Source organism: Tympanuchus pallidicinctus, unplaced genomic scaffold, assembly GCF_026119805.1.
Source record: "Tympanuchus pallidicinctus isolate F22 unplaced genomic scaffold, pur_lepc_1.0 scaffold31, whole genome shotgun sequence".
Classification (NCBI taxonomy): domain Eukaryota; kingdom Metazoa; phylum Chordata; class Aves; order Galliformes; family Phasianidae; genus Tympanuchus; species Tympanuchus pallidicinctus.
Genome location: NW_026294749.1, coordinates 9323114 through 9342877, shown reverse-complemented (window position 1 = coordinate 9342877; position 19764 = coordinate 9323114). Strand labels below are relative to the sequence as shown.

Below are 19764 nucleotides of genomic sequence, written 5' to 3'. Positions count from 1 at the left end.
TAAAGGTAGCAGCAAGAGAGAATGGGAGTTGTTACAAAGTTTCTGCTCTCCAGGTAGGAGGAACTGATTTGAGTGCATAAGGGGGAAAAAAGAAAATCACAGGATAGCCACAGATGTGAGAAAGTAACTGAGCTCGGGAAGCCAACTCAAACATTAACTTTCTTTTTTGTATGCAAACATTATATGTAACTAGAGGGAGAAAAGATATATCTATTATTATGCCAAAAAAGCAACAGCAGTCCACCATCATATACTCCACCGTATGGAGGTGGTGGTGGTTGGAGAAGAGAAAGGAAAGCCAACTAGTGCCACTCAAATGACATTTCCCAAAAGCACCACTTCAAGCCCCAGGAAATGAAAGTCAGGTTTTGCTGACAGGGCTGTCCAGTAGCACAACAGTCACTGAAACACAGAATGGTTTGGGTTGGAAAGGCCCTCAAAACCCATCCGGTTCCAAATCCCTGACAAGGGTAGGGTTGCCACCCCCACCAGCTCAGGCTGCCCACAGCCCCATCCAACCCGGCCTTGAACACCTCCAGGGTTGGTGCACCCACAGCTTCTCTGGGCAGCTGTGCCAGTGCTTCACCACGCTCACAGTGAAAAATCTCCCCCTGACACCTAGTCTAAATCTCCCCTCTTTTAGTTTGAAACCATTCCCCCTTGTCCTATCAACGTTATCCTTGTGCATCACCTCTCTATCACCTCAGCCTCCCACGCCAGCTGATCATCTCTCGCAGCCAGGCAGGGGCTGCAGGCGGTCAGAGCCCATCCCAAAGTCAGAGGGGAGTATGCAACCCCATGTATGTGGGGCTGCGGGGAAAATCAAAAAGCAGCCACTGTCCACTGAGAAGTTTGGTGAAAACGACGCTGGTTCACAGGGCCTCCCGCCTTGATAGGCAGAGAGCAGATGTAGGGAAGCACGGATGTGTTTTTGTCGTGGATGCTGCTGGCAGGGGATGAGGCAGAAGGTGGAGAAGAGGTGGGTTTGCAGATATAACTGCTTTAAGGCCATTGTTTCCAGCTGTACACCGCTTTGCCTTTGCTTCCCCTCTCAAAAGCCCCACACCTCCCACTCCCGCAGCTTTCTCAAGAGCAGCGGACACTGCCTACTTCGCTATGCTTTATGTGACTCTGCGCACCCTACCATCGCAGTGCCGGAGGAAAGAGACCCTTTAAAGGGGAAAGAGACACACATCCCTACGCTGTGCCACGTTCCGTACCGCTTCGTCCCCTAACGCCCGGCCTGTGCGGGGAGACTTAACAGCAAGTTTGCACTGGGGGGGGTGGGAAAATAAAAAGAAGGAAAGAGAAGAAAATAGAAACCACACACACACACAGACACAGCCCACACCCAGGAAGCGAGAGCAGCCGGTGAGCCGCGGCCGGGCGCAGCCCCAGCGCGCTGACAGCAGCCGCCCCGGAGTCCCCCGGCCCTGACAGCGTCCCTGGGGCGCTCACCTCGGGTCCGGCTCGCCCGGGGGCCGGAGAGCGCATCCACGCGTGCCCGAGCCGCCTCCTGCTAGAGCTGCAGCGGGGAGAGAAGGGGGGAAGGATGGAGGGGGGGGCGCGGCGGTGAGCTCGGGGGAGGGCTGCGCCTGCACCTGCCCCGCCGCCGGGCCGGGGGCCGACGGGCAGCGGGGCTCACTCACCGCCGCGGCCATCCCCAGCGCCATCCTCCTCCTCCTCCTCCTCCTCCTCCTCCTCCTCCTCCTCCTCCTACCGGCGCCGAGCGCCCTCAGCCCGCCTCCCGCCGCCGCCGCTTCCGCTCTCCGCGGTGCGTAGAGAGGGAGGCGCCGCCCCGGGCCGGCCCCGCCGCCGTGCAGGTGTCGCCGCTGGGAACGGGCGCCGCGAGGGGCTCGTCGGAGGGCAGATGGAGGAGCCGGGGGGCTGCGGGAGCGAGGCGCAGCGGGAGCGGGTGCTGTCCGTAGAGGAATGGCTGCGGAAGTGGAGCGCGGGTGCCACCGCCTTCCATAAGGAGCACGGGCATCCGTAGGTCGCTTCGCTCTTCGGCCCGGGCGGAGGGCTGGGGGCGGGGTGAGAGGCTCTCGGTAATAAGTGCGGAGCTTAGGCAGGAAAAAAGATGGGTACAAACACGGCCTGAAACTGAAATCGTTGTTGTCACCTACATTTGTTTGAAAACGGCAGAGAACGCCCAATTCGCGCTGCGTTTAGAGCCTTTACTCCTTAAATCGTGTTCTAAACGATGAGCTTTAGACGATTTGACCGAAGCCCCGCGCCTGCTGAAGCGACAACTCCACGCTGCTGCTGGGTGTGAGGGGTGGGACTGGACCTGACTGCGGGGCCTGGGGCAGCGACTGTGCTGGGGGACGGGGCCAGGGTGCAAACCCAGCCATCATCCAGCGGGAATTGCCTGAAAGGCGTTTCTAGAGGAGTGGTACAGCAGTTTAACCACACTCTGAGTGTCCCAACGAGAGATGGGATCATTACATGGGCTTTGTTACCTGAAGAGACAAGCAGAAAAGTGTCCCTTGCTAGCAGAAACTGAGGTTATTTTCTAAGAAAATGGAAGGTGAATTTACTTATTTGTATTTTGAATTGTATTTTTGACTATGAATATGCAAGAGTTTGGGCACTGCCTGGCATGCTGCACAGCACTCTGTGCCAGCACCCACAACCCCTCCTAATGCCTCTGTTCCCCTGCAGGCTCCTACAGAAGCACCTGGACCTTCTGGTGGATGGCAGGAGTGGGCTGAGGATATTTTTCCCTCTTTGTGGTAAAGCAGTCGACATGAAGTGGTACGGAATGGCAGGGATCGTGACTGGAAAGCCCTTACTGGTGTGGGGAGGGAGAAGGGAAATTCCCAGGCCTGTAGTGGCTGGTGGAAACACGGTGCTGAAGGCAGGTTGAGGGGAGGAAACAGTGCTATTCATTTGCTGGGAATTTAAGTGATTTGGGCTAAATATATATATATATTTTTTTAACGCTTTTAAAATTTTACATTCACTTTCTTTTTTTGGGGGGGAGGGAAGGGTTATAACAAATAATATGGGCTGCAGAAGTCCATGTGGTTGCAGGTGGGAAGGAACACAAACCAACCCCCCCAGCTGAACCACTTCCCCATGGAATCCCAACAGCCCATGTTACCACAGTCTGTGACAATGACTGCTTGCTGGGCAGCATGCAGGCTCTGCCCCACCAGCCAGACTGCTGGGCCACAGGACAACCTGGCTGCCTCAGCTCCTGCAAGAAAACATCTTTGTGCAAACAGCAATAGGTTCTCTGTTTCACCATCCTCGCTTTCACCAGGTTCATAGGAATAAAGGAATAACCAATTGGATCCAAAAAAGCCTTCGAGCCCTCAGCAGCCATATGTTGAGTGCTGCTAATTTAAACTCAGATTGCATGGGGGTAGTGTTCAATAAAATATGAGAGCTCCAGAAAGTCAAGGTGAGTTGCACCAATCCATCCTGAAGCCGGAGCCTGGGCAGCATTTCTCTATGAACACATGGTGTAGAGGAGATGTTGGTGCACTGAGCTGCTCACACAACCTCGGGACTTCTGCTGTGCACAGGCTGGCAGACATGGGACACAGCGTCGTCGGCGTGGATGTCAGCGAGCAAGCGCTGAAGGAGTTCTTTGCAGATCAGGGTCTCCCTTATCGTGAAGAGCCAGTCCCAGGGATCTCAGGAGCCAAAAAGTTGCAGGTATGTCTCTTGCAGTGCCAGACACTCTGCTGTGTTCAGCCATGTACTGCAGGCACAACGGAGCAAACAAGTCCTTCTGCTTTGTGCCTCTGCCTTACCTGCAGTCATTCACTTCTCTTTTTGAGGTTTGGAAGGGAGCACTGGACTGAGCAGTTCTTCTTTTCAGCGTGGTTACTTCAGGCTTTTTGAATGACTCTAAAAGGCCTGAACATGAAGTTGACAAAGTAGCATGTTTTAAAATTGAACAATTGCGTGCCTCAACAGGCCAGAACCTCTATGGAAAGGATCAGGAGAGGCACCTCAGTTAAAACAAATAAATACAAAAGTATAAAAGGTTTCTCGTGGGTTTCCTTCATTACACCTAAGTGTAAAATGTATTTAAAGATGTAGTTTCTGATTAGTATTTTTTCCCTTGCTTTTTATTTTAGAGTACCTCTGGAAACATTTGTCTGTACTGCTGCAGCATTTATGATTTGTCCAGGTAGGAATGCACGGAGTTTTCTACAATTTTTTATAACCAAACATGGCCCAAAATTGCTGGAATTCAGGGGAGTTTGAGCTTTTGGACAACGCTCTCAGACATAAGATTTGTATTTTGGATGGTGCTTCATGAAGCTGGGAGTTAGGTTTGATGATCCTTGCAGGTCCCTCACTCAGGATATTCTGTGACTCTATGATTAATACAGTCCAATCATGTTATTTGGACCAGCCTGTTGAGCCAGAACCTCTAAAGAAACCTCTTTTTTAAACTTGTGTGAGAAATGTGAATGGCCATTATCTAACAAAAATCAACTGTCACATTGACCATTACGTAAAGATGCCGACCAAATACCTTCACATGGACTTGTTCTAAGCTGTCCTCTAAAAGTCATACAAAACCACATTGGCTTTTACAGTAAAAACAAATTATGTTCATTCTCACTGATGGATTCTACAAAGCGAAATCCTGACTTGATCTCTGAGTAGCTTAGCAAAAGTGACAAGAATATTAGAGATATTGCCTTGAATAGTACTAAATATACTTTTAGTACTAAATATACTTTTCCTCAAAACTATGCAATTCACATATTTGTGGGTAAGCTGTACCCACTGATTATGTGCCCCATGCTTTATGAAACACACTTTTAAAAACGGACTTAAAGTGTTTTGCATCACTCCCAGTTTATGACACTACGTAATATATTGTCCAACAGTGACTCTCCGAGTGCCTTTACAAACATGGCTCAACTTACTCTAAATTACTCCTACTGCTATAATATCCTTATTTATTATTTCTTCCTTATTAGTTAAAAGTCACAATGGCAAATACAGAATACTTCAGCACCACCCACGCTACTGAATCCTGAAAAATATTGTGGCCCTTTGTTCTCTGCATCCTCTGGAGTCGCTTCTCAGACCTGGTGCTGGCTTTGCACCTGCACAGGTGTCAGTGGGTGGGGGATTTTGCAGAGCACAGAGCTGTGCAGGGACTCTCTCAACCTCTAGCACAGGAGGCTCTGCCTTGGGCAGTAGTGTGTCTTGCCCCAGAAGCCTCCTGGTGGTGCTCACCACAGATGTAAGTCTGTCCTCGAATGTCCTCTGGTCTGCACCACTACTTGGGATAGCTGGAGACTGCAGGCTGTGCAAGGAGATCAAGGCTTAACCTTTACAATGGATTGTTGCTAAGACTTTTGCTGTTGCAGCTGACTTCATTTGCTTTGAATGTTGTGTATATAACCAGCCTTGCAAAAGTGAATGCCTTGGAACAGATGGGCTGTATACAAAAGCGACTTTGTAGATACTGCCTGGTTTCCTCCCTGCCTTCCCCCCTGTGACAGAGCTACTTGCTGTGCTGGTTCCTACATACCCTTCTAACCATGAGCTGACAGGTTACCCAGGGACTGCTTGAGTTCCTCATCTGCAGTTTTTGAAAAATCCAGTTCCAAAATTGGTAGCAAGTAGCATGGTGAGACCCATACCTTCCGTCACATTGCAGTGGAATAATACTGTGAGATTAACCAAAAATAGGGAACTAGTGAAATTTTGAGTTCATGTCTGTTGGGCCCAGTACACAGGTTTGTCACTCACAAAATAAATTGGCAGATACACATCCTGGACATGGGGCTCTGTGCTGAGTGCTGCTGTGGTGAGAGTACAGACCTCGTTCCCTACAGCAGTCAGCAGGTAACTGGGACTGCAAATGCACGTGCAGCTCTAGTTTCTATGTACAATCACCCAGTAATTATGGAAATTGAACTTATTTCTCTCTTGCTGAGGCTGGCCTGCTAACAAACCCTTTTGATCTCCACGCCTAACAAGCACTAAAGGAAGTCTCAGGTGTGCTGGTGACCTTTGTCAGAATGAAGCATTTCAAAGCCTCCTGATAGTTAAAGAGTGACAGCAATTACTGCTTTTGGTGGGAATTCTGGGAACTGTGGTGAACAGTTACATTGCACAATGGTCGTGTAACTGCATTAGGACACAGCTGCCAAGCTTTGAATAAATAAACAAAAACTGCTTCAATTGAATCTACTAAACTTCTGCAGAGAGAGCAATTTGAATCTACTAAACTTCTGCAGAGAGAGCAATTCGTAACGTTATTGCCTAGATGAAGCAGGATTTCTGTGGTATGTGAATTCCTGTATTAGATGTTGATTTTTATTGATTTTTATAAATTGTAGTAGTAAATAGACTGCCATCTCTCGTGCTGCATATTGTATAAAGTTGTAGCAGGAGGCAACGTAAGGCTGAAAGTTGGGCACTGAGATGTGTTCCTAATGTTCATTAGGATGAAAGTCAGCAGTGTGCCTTTTCCTCCTTTTCCTCGTGGCTTTGTTCTCCTCAGAAGAGAGCTGAGTGCACAGAGAGGCAGGAAGCACCCAGATGGCTCAGCAGCCCAGAGACCAAATGCAAGGAAAGGTCACAGCATGAGGCTGCCTGCAGCCTGCCGTGGCTGTAGTCCCCAGTGAAATGGTGGGGAGCAAAGTACTTGAAATGTCTGCGTGGAATCACTGCTGCCATTACAGTTAGACCAGATTCAAGCTGGAAAGAAAAATCAGGAGCAAAAAAACAGCAGAGTGTTTCCTGAGGTCACAGAGCAGGCTTGTCTGTGCAGAGAATAGCCTCCCAGCCTCAGATGCTTGAGTTTGTCACCTGCCCTCCTCATCCCCACTTTATACTTAACTGTCTCTTTAAAACTCTCCTTTCTTATAGAAGAACTGATTATTTAAATTAGAGTCTTAGTCTTGGCAAGCTTTGAAAGAAGTTGAGAATTTACAGTGTTATCATGTCTCATCGCAGTAGAGCAGGAAGTACAGGAGCTTCTAGGTTAGGTGCCAGAAACTCGGCAGTGCTGTTGCAATGAAATGAGCAGCAGGGCAGGCAGAAGTGAAGAAAAATGATGCAATGGGACTCAGGCATTCTCCCAGTGCACAAAATGGTATTGCCAAGTTTTATTTATTTTTTTTTCTCTTTAAGTAAATGTATTTCAGACTTCTAAAATAATGCAGTTTATTATTACAATACTCTTTAATTTCCAGTTTTAATAACTACCAGAAACAAGGCTCTTTATACCCCTAAACATCTACTTTAACACAGTATTAACAAAGGCATTTTCCAATAGTCGTGGCTACGTGCAGGCTTTGGGTAGTCCTTGAAGCCATCTGCCAGCACATTCAGGGGCAAATAATGCCTGTGGCAGCATTAGACTGAGGCAAGCATCAGCTTACCTTAGCTTTTCTAAGATTGAACAAGTTGCAAACTGCAGCTCCCTGTCCTGGGCATGTAGCTGGGAACTGAGGTGTTAAGAATGCCTGAGTGTGTCATATTCAACAGCCCTAGTGCAGGGAGGTGCCTTCTCTAACTTGTGTTGGAAATCATACGTGGGCTTTAGAAGTTGGCCATAAACTGTCAGCATCCCAAATATCCATCAGTGTTGCCTCAAGGATTATACTGGAGTATAATTGCCGAAAACCCAGACTCAAATCTCCAAAGTATTTAAACTAACCTCCTCCTCCTGCTTGTTTCTGCTCCCCCTAAAGAAAAGGAAATGCTGAGCAATTCCAGCACCTCATGCTGTCGTAGCAGGACAGTGTATGGGAGGGTTTCTGAAGAGCCCGTTAGTGTTGTTTGGAAAATGCTGGACCGTATCTGCAAACCAGGTCTGCACAGATAGCTGGAGACTGCTTGTGACTACACAGAAGTATCTGAATAATGATAATGTAACCCTATTGCTGCATTTAAGCTTTTTCCTTTTCTTTCTATAGTGCAATTGTTGGCAAGTTCGATGGGGTTTGGGACAGAGGAGCTCTGGTGGCTGTGAATCCATGCGACAGGCAACGGTTAGTGAATTTGCTTGGCTGTTACTTTTCCCTGCTGTATCCAGTGACACTTTTGTTCCCTCCTGCCACCCGGGGATGAGTTCTCTCTCACTCAACAAAGTCACCTAAACATGTTTTTCTCTATGGCGAGCTGCAGCTACAGAGCTCTGCCCTCTCTGTTTGTGAGCTTCCTTCAGGAAGCCGCCCTGCCTCTTGGTGGGAAAATAAGTGGTTTGCTGCAACCCAGCACAGCAGAGCTGCACGTCTCATCTGAATTTTATTATTTCCTTTTCGCCCCACCTGCTTCTCTTGCCTCTCTTTGTTTGTTTTCTCCTTGCTTCCCTTTATTTTTTTCCATTCTTGCCCATAGCCAACCCGAATTCAGTTTGAGGCTACCCGGCACATTTCAAAAGATTGGTCCTGCATTCTAAACCATGGCAGATGAACGCTGTGTTTTGTCTGTTAGTTTTGAGATGAATGTGGGAAAAGAGGGAAATGATTGTTTATGGAGAGTGCACAGAAACCTTTACTTGGGATGCTTCATGAGCTGCATGAATTTCATGCTCACTTGTTTCTACTTGGTTGCTGTGCAGGTCAGTTCAACTTGTCTCTGCACAGGAACACGTTACCTTATTTGGTGGACAGTTTGAATGCTATGCTTCAATGTTTGTGCTGTTCCAAAATAATAAAGTATGACTATCTCCTTTTAGCTATGTCACCTTGATGAGCTCCCTAATGGAGAAAAACTCTTCTTATCTCCTCGTTACAGTTTTATATGATCCAACCAAATACAACGGTGAGAATTTCGCGCTGCTCATGTTTTGATTTTGCATGTATGGTAATACAAATTGTGGATAGATGTGGTAGATACCTCAGTATTGCTTTTTTATCAACAGTGCTTTGTTAGCTGACTGAGTCAGTATGGTTCTTTTAGGTGTCAAGGAAGCTTGACCCTTTCCCTGTGGCACTCAGATGTGCCAAGGACAAGTGAAGGAAAAGCAAGATATATTAACAACGAAATGAAACTGGAAAAGTGAACGCTTAGAATAACATCATACCCCCTGTCTGGCCTAGGGACCTCACAGCACTTCTAAGAACACTGATCACCTTAGACCCTTGGTTTATTTGCCCAATACTTGCAGCCCAGCGTGCTGCACATCTCGTGCCTTTCCCCTTACTGCTACCATGGTCAGAAGATGCCTGGAGGAGGTGAAACTGTAACCCATGAAGTATTTTTCCCTTTTATAACTTTTATTATGTGCTACTATGTCTAGGTTTTCATTATGTTCGTTATTTTCATTATGTTAGCTACTGCCTCTCAAAAGAAAGAGATATCTTGCTTTTGAGCTCTTGGGCATAATTATCCTTCAAAGAATAGGTCTTGTTATCATTAGTCACAGTAGTTTCATACACTGCTCTCCCTCTCACATTATTCAGCTTTTAGCTTGAACTATGCCATTACAACAGACAGGGATTGTTGGCTAAATTCACACATTGCACTGAGTGGACAGTGGTTGTATCCATGGCATGTTTGTGACCTTCCAACTCCTGACAACATGGCTGCCCTGACTGCAGCCTGGAGGTAACAGCAGCAGCACCTGAGGCTACCTGAGGTTCCACCATGGTGTTTTCTGGATCCCACAGGTGGGGCTGCACACAGAGGCTGTGGGTGCTGTACTACAGATGTCTCCTTCCCGTGTCTCCTCACTGATTAGCTTCACCATTTTCTTTCCAGGACCACCGTTTTATGTTCCTGAATCTGAAGTTAAAAGCTTGTTTGGTAAGTAGTATTTCAGCACTTTTTTTTTTTTTTGCAAAAAAAAGTGTGTATCTGTGTGCTTCTACCTCTGCAGCAAGTGAGGGAATCATCTGCTTGCTTCTTAGATAAGAGATTGAGTCACAGAACAGTAATAAGGGAAATAAATGCCATGCTGTCACAAGGCTTTTGCTGTCAATGCAGCTTCTCAGCTCTTGAAAAGACATGAGGAAAACCCGAGAGGCAGACACTGTCTCTTTCCTTGCCTGGCATCCGTTCACCCTCTCAGGATTCAGATTGCACATAGTGACCCTGTAGCTTCAGTCCTGCTTGACCATTTCACCTGTCTCTGCACCTCATCACCATCTGCCCTGGCTTTTTTATATAAGGCCTTTGGATATTGGTTTCTGCTGCACTTTTGCAAACAAAGAAGAGAAATAAAACGTCATGCTACAGAAATGCTAAACGTACAACTCCATTGCATTTGAAAGATAATGTTAGAATTGTGGCAGGTATTTAGTTTCAAACGTTCTTCCTGATATCCCATGATATTGTACTTCTTTTAAATGTACATCTTTCTGAGACCTCTGAAGTGTCTGTGTACAGTGAGTCATTGTCATGGGCAGTTGGGTCCCAGTGCAAAAGAGACAGGTAAGTTTCCCTCAGTTGATTTGTGTAACACCAGTAGGGACCAGGAGATCTGTGCATAAAATCTTGTTTTCTGATGCCTTACTTTCTTCAGTGACTTCCCATTCTTTGATTAGTCGTTCTTTCTTCCTTTTCAGGCAGCCAGTGTGAAATTAAGTGTCTTCAGAAAGTCAGTGAATTCTCAGAGAGACACAAGCAGTGGGGACTAGATTATTTTCTGGAAGCAATATATCTAATAAAGTTTGTAGCTTCATTAAAATCAGTTTAAATAACGCACCTCCTGTGCACGGGAACTGTTGAGCCACGGCCTGAAGCACTGATTGATCACCTGAGGCAAGGACTGGGGTCTGCCATGGAGCACAGCTGAAGGCAATTTAGGTGTGTGATCAGAAGGGGTGGAGCCTGGCTGCAACTCTCCTAGACCCCATGTAAGGGCTGACTGCCACCAGGAAAGGTCTCTCTCTGGAAATGCCTCCTTCTGGAGTTTTCTACTGTGAGCCTGGGACGTGGGTGAGCAGTTCATTTTTGATTGTCTCTTTCCACTGTGATAATCTTTCTAACTATAAACCTTTTGAATACCATCCTGACCACACCACTCTTCTAACTGTACGTTTGTTATTTGCACACTCCTGCCTTTCTTTTATGCTTGTCTCATGTTTTAAATGCTTTAAGGCACTCTTAAAGCAGGTTTCAACATACAAAAAATGTCTGTGGAACATCTTTGGATGATTTTGCTTTCAGAGTCAGCTCTGACTTCACAGCTGACTTCTGCCTTCAGCTGTGCACAGCTTTCCTTAAAGTCCACGTATAAATAAGTGGTTTTAAAGTGTACCTTTTCCTTCTATTATCAGCTCATGTAGTCAGAAATTAAAGAAAAAATAACTAAGGTGTCTTCTCTGTGGCTGCCAGCAGCTGCTGCCGGGGCAGAACTCTGGAGATCTGTCCAAGGGAAGCTTGTGAGCACAGAGTCATGGCAGCTCAGGTTCAAATGCTGCTTTTTGTGGTGCCAACAAGGGCAGCTGGGGAAGATCAGTGGGCAGCTGGCACAGTCTGCTGTTCTCCACCTCTGTTAACAATTACACTTGTATGATTACAATGTGGTGTACTGACAGTAATACTAGCACAAGAGGAAAAGCCACGTGAATTTTTGAAGTTGTAGACCAAGAGTTGTGAGTCTCTGGGACTGATGACTGTATGTTCTGATGATTTCATAGAACCATTAAGGTTGGAAAAGAGCACAAAGATCATCTAGTCCAACCACCAGCCAAACGTTCGTGCCCTCTAAACCGCACCCCTCAGTGCCACATCTGCCCTGTTCCTGGGTACCTCCAGGAATGGTGACTCCACCACCCGCCTGGGCAGCCTGTTCCAGAGCCTCGCTGCTGTTCTGAGAAGAAAGCCTTTTTCCTAACACTCAACCTGAACCTCCTCTGGCACAGCTTGAGGCCATTTCCTTTCATCCTATCACTAGTAACCCAGAAGAAGAGGCCCACCTCTGCCTCGCTATAACCTCCTTTCTGGTAGCTGTAGAGAGCAGTGAGGCATCTGCTGAGCTTCCACTTCTCCAGTCTAGAGAATCTCAGCTTCCTCAGCTGCTTCCCTTAAGATTTGTGCTCCAGACCCCTCACAGCTTCACTGCCCTTCTCTGGATGTGCTCTAGGGCCTCAGTGTCTTGTAGCGAGGGGCGCAGCAGCGAGCGCAGTGCTGGGAGTGCAGCGCCACCACCAGGCTCCATTACAATTCTCAGCATTGCTGGTAGCCACGGAGGGCCACTGCTGCTTTAAGAACCGAAAAGAGACGTAACCTTGTAGCCAGAGCAAGCTGAGAACTGCTCATCTGGTACATTTTTGCTTCCGGGCAGTGAAGTTCAAGTGCCTCCTCTCAGATTAGGTGTGACAGCTACTAGGACTTACCTGGAGCTCGTGGACACGTGATAGCTGAGTGCAGTGGAAAAAGCAGCCAGTGGCCATTAGTATAAAATATTTTCAAAGGCTTCCCCGAACAGCAAGAGCAATCGCGTGCAATTGCGCCCGCTTCTCTGCCCGATACAGGGCACGAAGAGCAGCAGCAGCGCTGCGCCGACTTGCGCGGAGCTGCCGAGCGCGGTCTGTGGGCGCCCGGCGGCGGCGGAAGGAGGGGAAGCTCCGCGCTCCGCGCCGCAGCCGGCCCGCAGGGGGCAGCCGCCGGCCCGCTGAGGCCCGCCGGGTCGCGGCGGGGATGGCGGAGGAGGCGGACGAGGCGGAGCTGGGCCTGCTGGAGTGCCGGGTGTGCTTCGAGCGGTACGGCCCCGGCGGGGGGCGGCGGCCGCGTAACCTGCCGTGCGGACACGTCCTGTGCCGCGGCTGCGTGGAGGCGCTGGGCGGCCCCGAGCGGCGACGCCTGGAGTGCCCCTTCTGCCGGCGGCCCTGCGGCCTCGGCGAGACCGGCGACTGCCTGCCGCTGCTGCAGCTGCTGGAGCTGCTGGGCCCCGGCCGCCGCGGCCCCTCGGTCCTCGGCGGGGCGGGCGGCGGCGCGGCTCCTCCGCGGCTGCGGCTGTCGCTGGGCGGCTGGGGGTCGCTGGTGAACCCCACGGGGGTGGCGGCGTGCCGGACGTCGGGGCGCCTGGCGGTGACCCACGACGGCAAAAAGAGGATCCACGTCTTCGGGCCGAGCGGGTCCTGCCTGCAGCGGTTCGGGGAGCGGGGGGACGCGGGCAACGACGTCAAGTACCCGCTGGGCGTGGCGGTCACGGCCGACGGGCACGTGGTGGTCGCCGACGGCGGGGACCGCTCGGTGAAGGCCTTCGACTTTGACGGAAGGGGGGTTCTGGCCGTGCGAGAAGGGTTCTGCCTGCCGTGGGGGCTGGGCGCCACCCCCGGGTGCGACGTGATGGTGACGGACGCCGAGGCCGGAGCTCTGTTCCGCCTCACGGCTGACTTCGGCGCGGGGCGGCTGAAGAAGTGCCAGCTGGTGCGCTCCAAGCTGACCAGCCCCAGAGGGGTGGCCGTGTGCCCGAGCTCGGGTGCCGTGGTGGTGATAGAGCACCTGAAGACTGAAGGACCGAGCGGCTGCAGCACCCGAATGAAGATCTTCAGTGCAGACATGACTCTCGTTGGCCAGATGGATAGCTTTGGGCTGAACCTCATCTTCCCCTCCAAAATATATACCACGGCTGTGGCCTTTGACAAAGAGGGCTGCATCGTCGTGACCGATGTCTGCAGTCAGGCTGTGATAAGCCTGGGGAAACCCGAGGAGTTTCCCATCTTTAACCCTCTAGTAAGCCACGGGCTTTCTTATCCCGTAGGACTAACTTACACGGCAGACAACTCCCTCGTTGTTTTAGACAGCGGTGATCATTCAGTGAAAATATATAGCTCTGCTTGAGTGGGCTTAGAGGTGTTCTGCTACTGGTTTGAGCTGCTTTTGGCTGCCAAGTGTGTGCACTGCTGGTGTTCAGAGGCATGGAGGGAGGGAGGATTTCCTGAGCTTTACATGAAGTGAAATTGCCCTCTTAGACCAATGTACTGTACTTCCCATAAAATGTACGCCAGATCCCATGCATGGCTGCAGGAGACATCGTGGCTGCTGCAGACCTAAGTCAGCAATGAACCAACCAAGCAATTAGGAATTTTAGAACTATTTCCTATGCTGACAACCAAAAATTCATACTATGTATTAACAACAGCATTTGGAATGGAGTAATCCAAAATCTGCACCTGGGATAGAAAAGGATGCTGCTTTTGCTTACTGTTATTCTGTTTTTGACAGATTTCTGCATGACAAAAGACTCTGACTTGATGATAGGAAAAATGGCAGCTTCAGCTCAAGGCCAATTGATCCAGCCATGATCAGTCGCAATACATGAGCTATTAGCATTCAGTTAGTTATACGAAGTGAAACGATGCTCAAAGCCTTTTTGTTTTTCTTCTCCATATTGGGGAAATGCACTTCTGGGTATGCCCTTCTTTGTGTGCATTTCTTACCACTTTGTTGGTGTTTTACTGAAACACAGCACTTCCCACATATCGCATGGATCCACATCTTCACTGAGGTGTGTAATTACTGGCATGTGTGGCTTTCCCTAAACGCATCTCCAGGTACTCGTGTGTAGACCATGGGTATTTCTGCATCTACGGAGTGGAACTGGCCATGTTAGTAACGCAGGTACTCTTGAGAGGTTTCCAGTACTGCCTGCATCTTGAAATGCAGGCAGTAAATGAAATTAATATGGTACTTCTGCACCACTCTGCAAAATTCAGTTGAGATGTTGAATGTTGGAGAGGAGTAATAAGGACAAGGGGGTGAGAGCCTTGCCTTTTCTAGCCTACAAAAAGTATTTTGCTGACAGCAGATAGCAGGTTAACAACTCTGTATTTTCTTGAAAACCATTTTACTGTGGATGTGAGTTCTGTTGCCTTACTACAGCACGGGAATCCAAGCGTATGTGCATTGTTTTTAGAACGATATAACACACCTACTAGAACTCACTGCTGCATTCTAGGAATTCATGTGTTTCTAAAATAATTACCTAGATAGTTCAGCACTAAAAGAAGGTTACATGTAAATGTGTCTTCTGAGGTGGAGACAAATAGATTAAACTAACATAAAACTTTTATGGATGTATATTTATTGACTGAAAGCATGCCTATTAACTAAAGCCACTTCAAGTTCATGGGTAGTGTTTCTATTGGTTAACTTCTCATCTAGCTTTTGCTCAGACTTCTTGGCCATTTAATAACTACTGTATTGCTGTATGAATACCATGTACGAAATATTTCAAATTGGAGCAATTTTGGCCCTTAAAGTCAATGTATTAAAGCTCTTATATTCAGGCTATGTATTAATATATCTTCTGTTAACATTTATAAAAGCAAAGCAAACAAGTATATTAAATACAGCTATTTGTAAAGGTTAATTGGACAGTGGACTGGATGTCAAATACCCATGGAGTTGGATACATTGGAATATGAATAAGAACAGATGAAAGTGGGATCCACCAGTATCTAAACAAATTGTTTCCACACTCCTGAGAATAGGAAGAAGCCAAGACGTTCCTGTTTTTAAGAAAATAAAATTCTACATAAGTCCTAGCTGAGGGTTTGTGCATCTATTTCTTTGGGTATTATGGGGAGATGCGACAGGCACATGGCTGTGACTTTTCCCTTGCGCGTCAGTGCAACGTTTTGATTGTAGACCAACCAGTGTTTGGCAGGGGGTTTAGCTGAGTGATTGACAAAACCAAAAAACACTGAAGGCTGTCAAATAGAGCGACCACAGGGTGTGCTTTCTTGGTCATTCAACTTCAAATCTCATCCTCTTGGATTCATAGCTTATGGCGTGGCAAAGAGGCTTGCTCTTTGCAGGAGAAAGAATGAGTGGCATAGACTGCCTGTGCAGGCTTCCAAGCTACTTTTACTCTGTCTCCAGCAGCATTTACAGGGTAACTGCAACTAACTACGTGACTTGTCTACAAAGTCCAGGACTGAGAAGACCTTGGGATCGGCGGAACCAGTCTGCTGCTATCACAACCACAAAAAGCCAATGTTATGTCATTTGGTTACTTTAAATTTATTTTTTTCCCGTAACAATTACTGCAAATGAAGCTGCAGAGGGGCCCTGGGGTAGAAGCATTCCCAAGCTGTTCATCTACACGGTTTGAACTGCATGCTCCTTCATCCTCTTACACCTCTCAAAAACATTTGCACACCACTTCCACAACACATTCCTTGAACGACTTGAACGTTTGCCATCATACACAGTTATCTGAGATTTCATCCCTTCAGTCTGACAGAAAGGATGAGAGGTGTTGCATTAAGAGGACAGTTTGGGCTTTGCTTGCCAGAAAGCCCCCTCATGGGCCGTCATGGAAAGGTTCACAAATGCTTGTGTGTCGGTGCTCCCTCGCAGTTTCACTGGACGGATTCACCAAAGGTTCCAAAGAGGAGACGATTTATTGAAGAGACAAAATTCAGGGTTGCCGCTGATCATAGTGCTGGCAAAATGCATCTTCGCCAAGAGGTGAACTGCTCCCATCTTAGAGGAAAAAGAAGAGCGTAGTTTTCTGTCTCTCATCTCCCATCTCTCCTTTAGTGTCTTTCCCTTCCTTTTCTCCATCTTCTCTTCTGCTTTGTACTCTGCTTCCCAAAATAATAATCCTCAGAACCCGACCTTACGTGTCCCCCTACCTGGGGGGATGTTAACGTGATGTGGGGGAGAGCAGATTGCTATGGTCACGTTTGTTTAGCATGTTCTTCTTGGAGCTCCTTGGAATGCTCAAGGGCGCTAACTTTAAGTAGAGCTTCACAGGTAACAAAGCCAAAGGTCTCACTCGATGTGAAAATCTGACAAAGTGACAAAGCTTTAGAAAGGAAAACCAAACAGACAAAAAAAACCACAGCGTGGACAGGACTTTCAGGTAGATAGATCTTTCTGAAATCAAGCTGGTGTCAAGATGTAAACACCACAGTAGCTGACCAAGAAAAGCAACGCTCCTCCAGAAGACACAGTGAGCCTACGAATGCAAAGATTTTGCATCGTTGCATCTCCAGTAAGGGAGGCAGGGCACGGGAATGGAAAAGAAGAGCTGACGGTACACCTGCCGTTCACAAAGCCATTGTCAGACTTCCAGGAGTCCTTATGCGTGCCAGTGCCACCTTCCTTTCCCACCTAGGATATGTCTGCCAGGAATGCCGGACACGGAGAGAACGATGGCGGGCACAGCCGCCACGACCAGCACAGCAGCAAAGGGAGCCACAGCTCCCCTGCCATGCCCAACACAGCCAGGGTTGGCACCCAGAACCGCTGGCAATCCACGGAACTGCAGCAAGGACGCAGTAGCGCACAGCACGCTACGTGATGCTGCAGTGTGACACACCGATGCCAAACCTCAGCGCCACGACAACGCCACGGAACAGCTCCCCTGCCACGCCCAGGGTTGGCCGCACGCGTCGCACGCTGTCACAGTGGGCATCGCAGCGGCCTGCGGCGTCACAATGGCCACCACTGCCCCGCCCTTTACACGGCCCCCTAAGGACGGGAGCAGCGGCAGCTGGCCCTCACTTGCCGAGCTTCGGCCTTCTGGGTGCCACGCGTGCGTGGACGGGAGAGGAGCCAGAGCACAGAGGCAGGCGACTGCCCACCTGGGTGTGGGCGAGAGAGAGGCCGTGCCAGGGAGCGCAGAGGACGACGCCACCTGGCACGCAGAGTGAGTGCAACGGGCGCACGAGAGGCACTGCTGCGTGGAGCCACAGCCATCGCTCTTGCGTCCGGTGCCCTGTGCAGCCCACTAGAGACTAGTCTCTAGTCTCCAGGAGGGGACAAGATGAAGACCACACCCGTGCTTCATCAGCCCAAGAACGGCGTGCTGCACAAGCGCGCGCAGCGCTCCGAGAGCGGCGCGCAGGAGAGTCTTTTCTGCCGCCCGCTGCCAGGATGGAGAGCTCATCACGCTCGCCGTGAGAGGAATCTCCTGCAGGCAATGATCAGGCGCGCAGCGGAGACCACAGTGGAGATCGCGATGCGCAGCGATGCCGCCTGGGGACAAAATGGCATGGGGCTCCTCATCCCCCGTCCGGCGGTGGATGCCGAGGAGCCCATGGAGGTGGGCCCGCCTCAAGATGCCCCGGCACCCAGTGCGGTCCCCTGTGGAGTGCAGGGCATGGGGCTCCTCATCCCGCATCCGGCAGTGGATGCCGAGGAGCCCATGGAGGTGGGCCCCCCTCAATATGCCCCAGCACCAAGCAGGGTCCCCTGCGGAGTGCAAGGCCAGGGGCTCCTCATCCCGCATCCGGCAGTGGATGCCGAGGAGCCCATGGAGGTGGGCCCCCCTCAAGATGCCCCGACACTCAGCGGGGTCCCCTGCGGAGTGCAAGGCCAGGGGCTCCTCATCCCGCACCCGGCGGTGGACGCTGTGGTGCCCATGGAGATGTAGTGAGCCCCAGGCATGCCGGACATGGACTAAATGACGGCAGGCACCATAGCTGCCACCACCAAACAGGCAGCTGTGGAAGCCACAGCCGCTATTCGGACCAGGACTCCAGACAAGGACGTGACCGACCATCCATCAGACGACCATAGGAGCCACAGCTCCATCCACCATTCAGTCCTCAACTCGAGTCACAGAGGCAAACACCGATCAGACGACCACAGGAGCCACAGCTCCCGCTACCGTTCAGAAGACGACCTGAGTCACAGACACGACCAGCAATCACGTGGCCTTGGGATCCACAGCAAGTGCCACCGCTCTGACAAGTGCGGGAGGCACAGCCATGGCCATCGATAAGACAACAGCGTCTAGCCAAATACTTTCCACTCTCATGGCAACAAACAACAAGTGGCCAAGACGTTCCTGTTTTTAAGAAAATAAAATTCTACCAACATCCCAGCTGAGGGTTTCCGCATCGATTTCTTTGGTTGCCCTGGGCACGCGCGAGGGGCAGATGGGTGTGACCTTTCCCTTGCATTGGGACAATTTGATTGTAGACCAATGTTTGGCAGGTGATTTACCACTCCAGCAGTGGCTCTGGAGTATCCACTGTCGTGCCAAACACGGCTTCACGGGCCACAGGGTAGGCTAGGTTGCAAGAGAGTCGAGGAGCTGATCCAGCCCTACCTCGAGCTAATAAAGCGCAGTCAGCTGTGAACTCGTGGGTTTTCAAAACACCCTCCAAACATCGTTAACACCACTTACAACTGGAAAGCTCTTAAAAACAATTACTTGCTTTGCCCTCTGTTTAAACACAAGGGTATTTCATGAAAAAGGACTGAGCAGGGGCGCCACGACGGAAGAGGAATGTCGTGGAAGCGCAGATGAGCTGGCAGCGTCCAAAGACGCCGAAGGTTCCTGACCGCAAGGCGTATGAGGAGCGGCTGAGGTCCATTGCTGCACATGCAGAGAAGAAGGCAGGGCAGAGGGGTGGCAAAGATGGCTGAAGGGACACCTGGCTTTGCACAGGGCATTTTGTGTGCTGCCTGGTGTCCTCATGCGTGGCAGCACTGCCTCTCTTTCCTGCCTGTTGGGAATGCCTCTTCTCCTCGCCAGTTCTGAGGAGCAGAGAGGGCTGCGCTGCTTGCACTGTGCTGGTTCACTGGGGGGAGGTAATGGAGGAGCCCCGATCCTCCCTCCGGTAGCCCCTGCAGAGTCTGGGGCCTGTTGCTCGTCATCCCACACCTGGCATTGGATGCCGAGGCGCCCATGACGGGGGTTGCCAGGCCCAGGCATGCCTGACATGGGCAAAATGAAAGGAGGCACAGCTGCCACCATCAAACAGGCTGCTTCAGGAGCCACAGCTACAGCCACCGCTCAGACCACGACTCCAGACACAGACACTACCACCGATCAGACGGCCACGGGAGCCAAAGCTCCAGCCTTTATAACCATGTTCACTATCCAGGCAGCAATATCCTTCCCTAATGCAG

General features: G+C 49.9%; 2 protein-coding genes across 2 annotated transcripts; both read left to right on the top strand.

Annotated features, from left to right (window-relative positions):
• The first annotated feature begins 1785 nt into the window (after positions 1–1785).
• Positions 1786–10963, top strand: TPMT (thiopurine S-methyltransferase). The gene is made up of 8 exons (XM_052697842.1): positions 1786–1989; positions 2665–2757; positions 3534–3666; positions 4095–4147; positions 7911–7985; positions 8675–8760; positions 9700–9744; positions 10506–10963. The coding sequence occupies exons 1-8, from the start codon at positions 1871–1873 to the stop codon at positions 10634–10636; spliced, it is 735 nt and encodes a 244-aa protein (XP_052553802.1). The 5' UTR covers positions 1786–1870; the 3' UTR covers positions 10637–10963.
• On the top strand, positions 10837–15437 carry NHLRC1 (NHL repeat containing E3 ubiquitin protein ligase 1). Its single transcript, XM_052697550.1, has 2 exons — positions 10837–10974; positions 12316–15437. Exons 1-2 carry the CDS (start codon positions 10837–10839, stop codon positions 13729–13731), a joined length of 1554 nt encoding a protein of 517 aa, XP_052553510.1. The 3' UTR covers positions 13732–15437.
• Positions 15438–19764: the final 4327 nt, after the last annotated feature.

Bases quoted from the DNA above. Each gene is read 5' to 3' on its own strand.
- TPMT (XM_052697842.1), top strand. From the start codon at position 1,871: ATGGAGGAGCCGGGGGGCTGCGGGAGCGAGGCGCAGCGGGAGCGGGTG. The intron at 1,990-2,664 runs GTAGGTCGCTTC...GTTCCCCTGCAG, and splicing joins CATAAGGAGCACGGGCATCC to GCTCCTACAGAAGCACCTGG. The intron at 8,761-9,699 runs GTGAGAATTTCG...TTTTCTTTCCAG, and splicing joins TGATCCAACCAAATACAACG to GACCACCGTTTTATGTTCCT.
- NHLRC1 (XM_052697550.1), top strand. From the start codon at position 10,837: ATGCCTCCTTCTGGAGTTTTCTACTGTGAGCCTGGGACGTGGGTGAGC. The intron at 10,975-12,315 runs GTACGTTTGTTA...AGCTGAGTGCAG, and splicing joins ACCACACCACTCTTCTAACT to TGGAAAAAGCAGCCAGTGGC.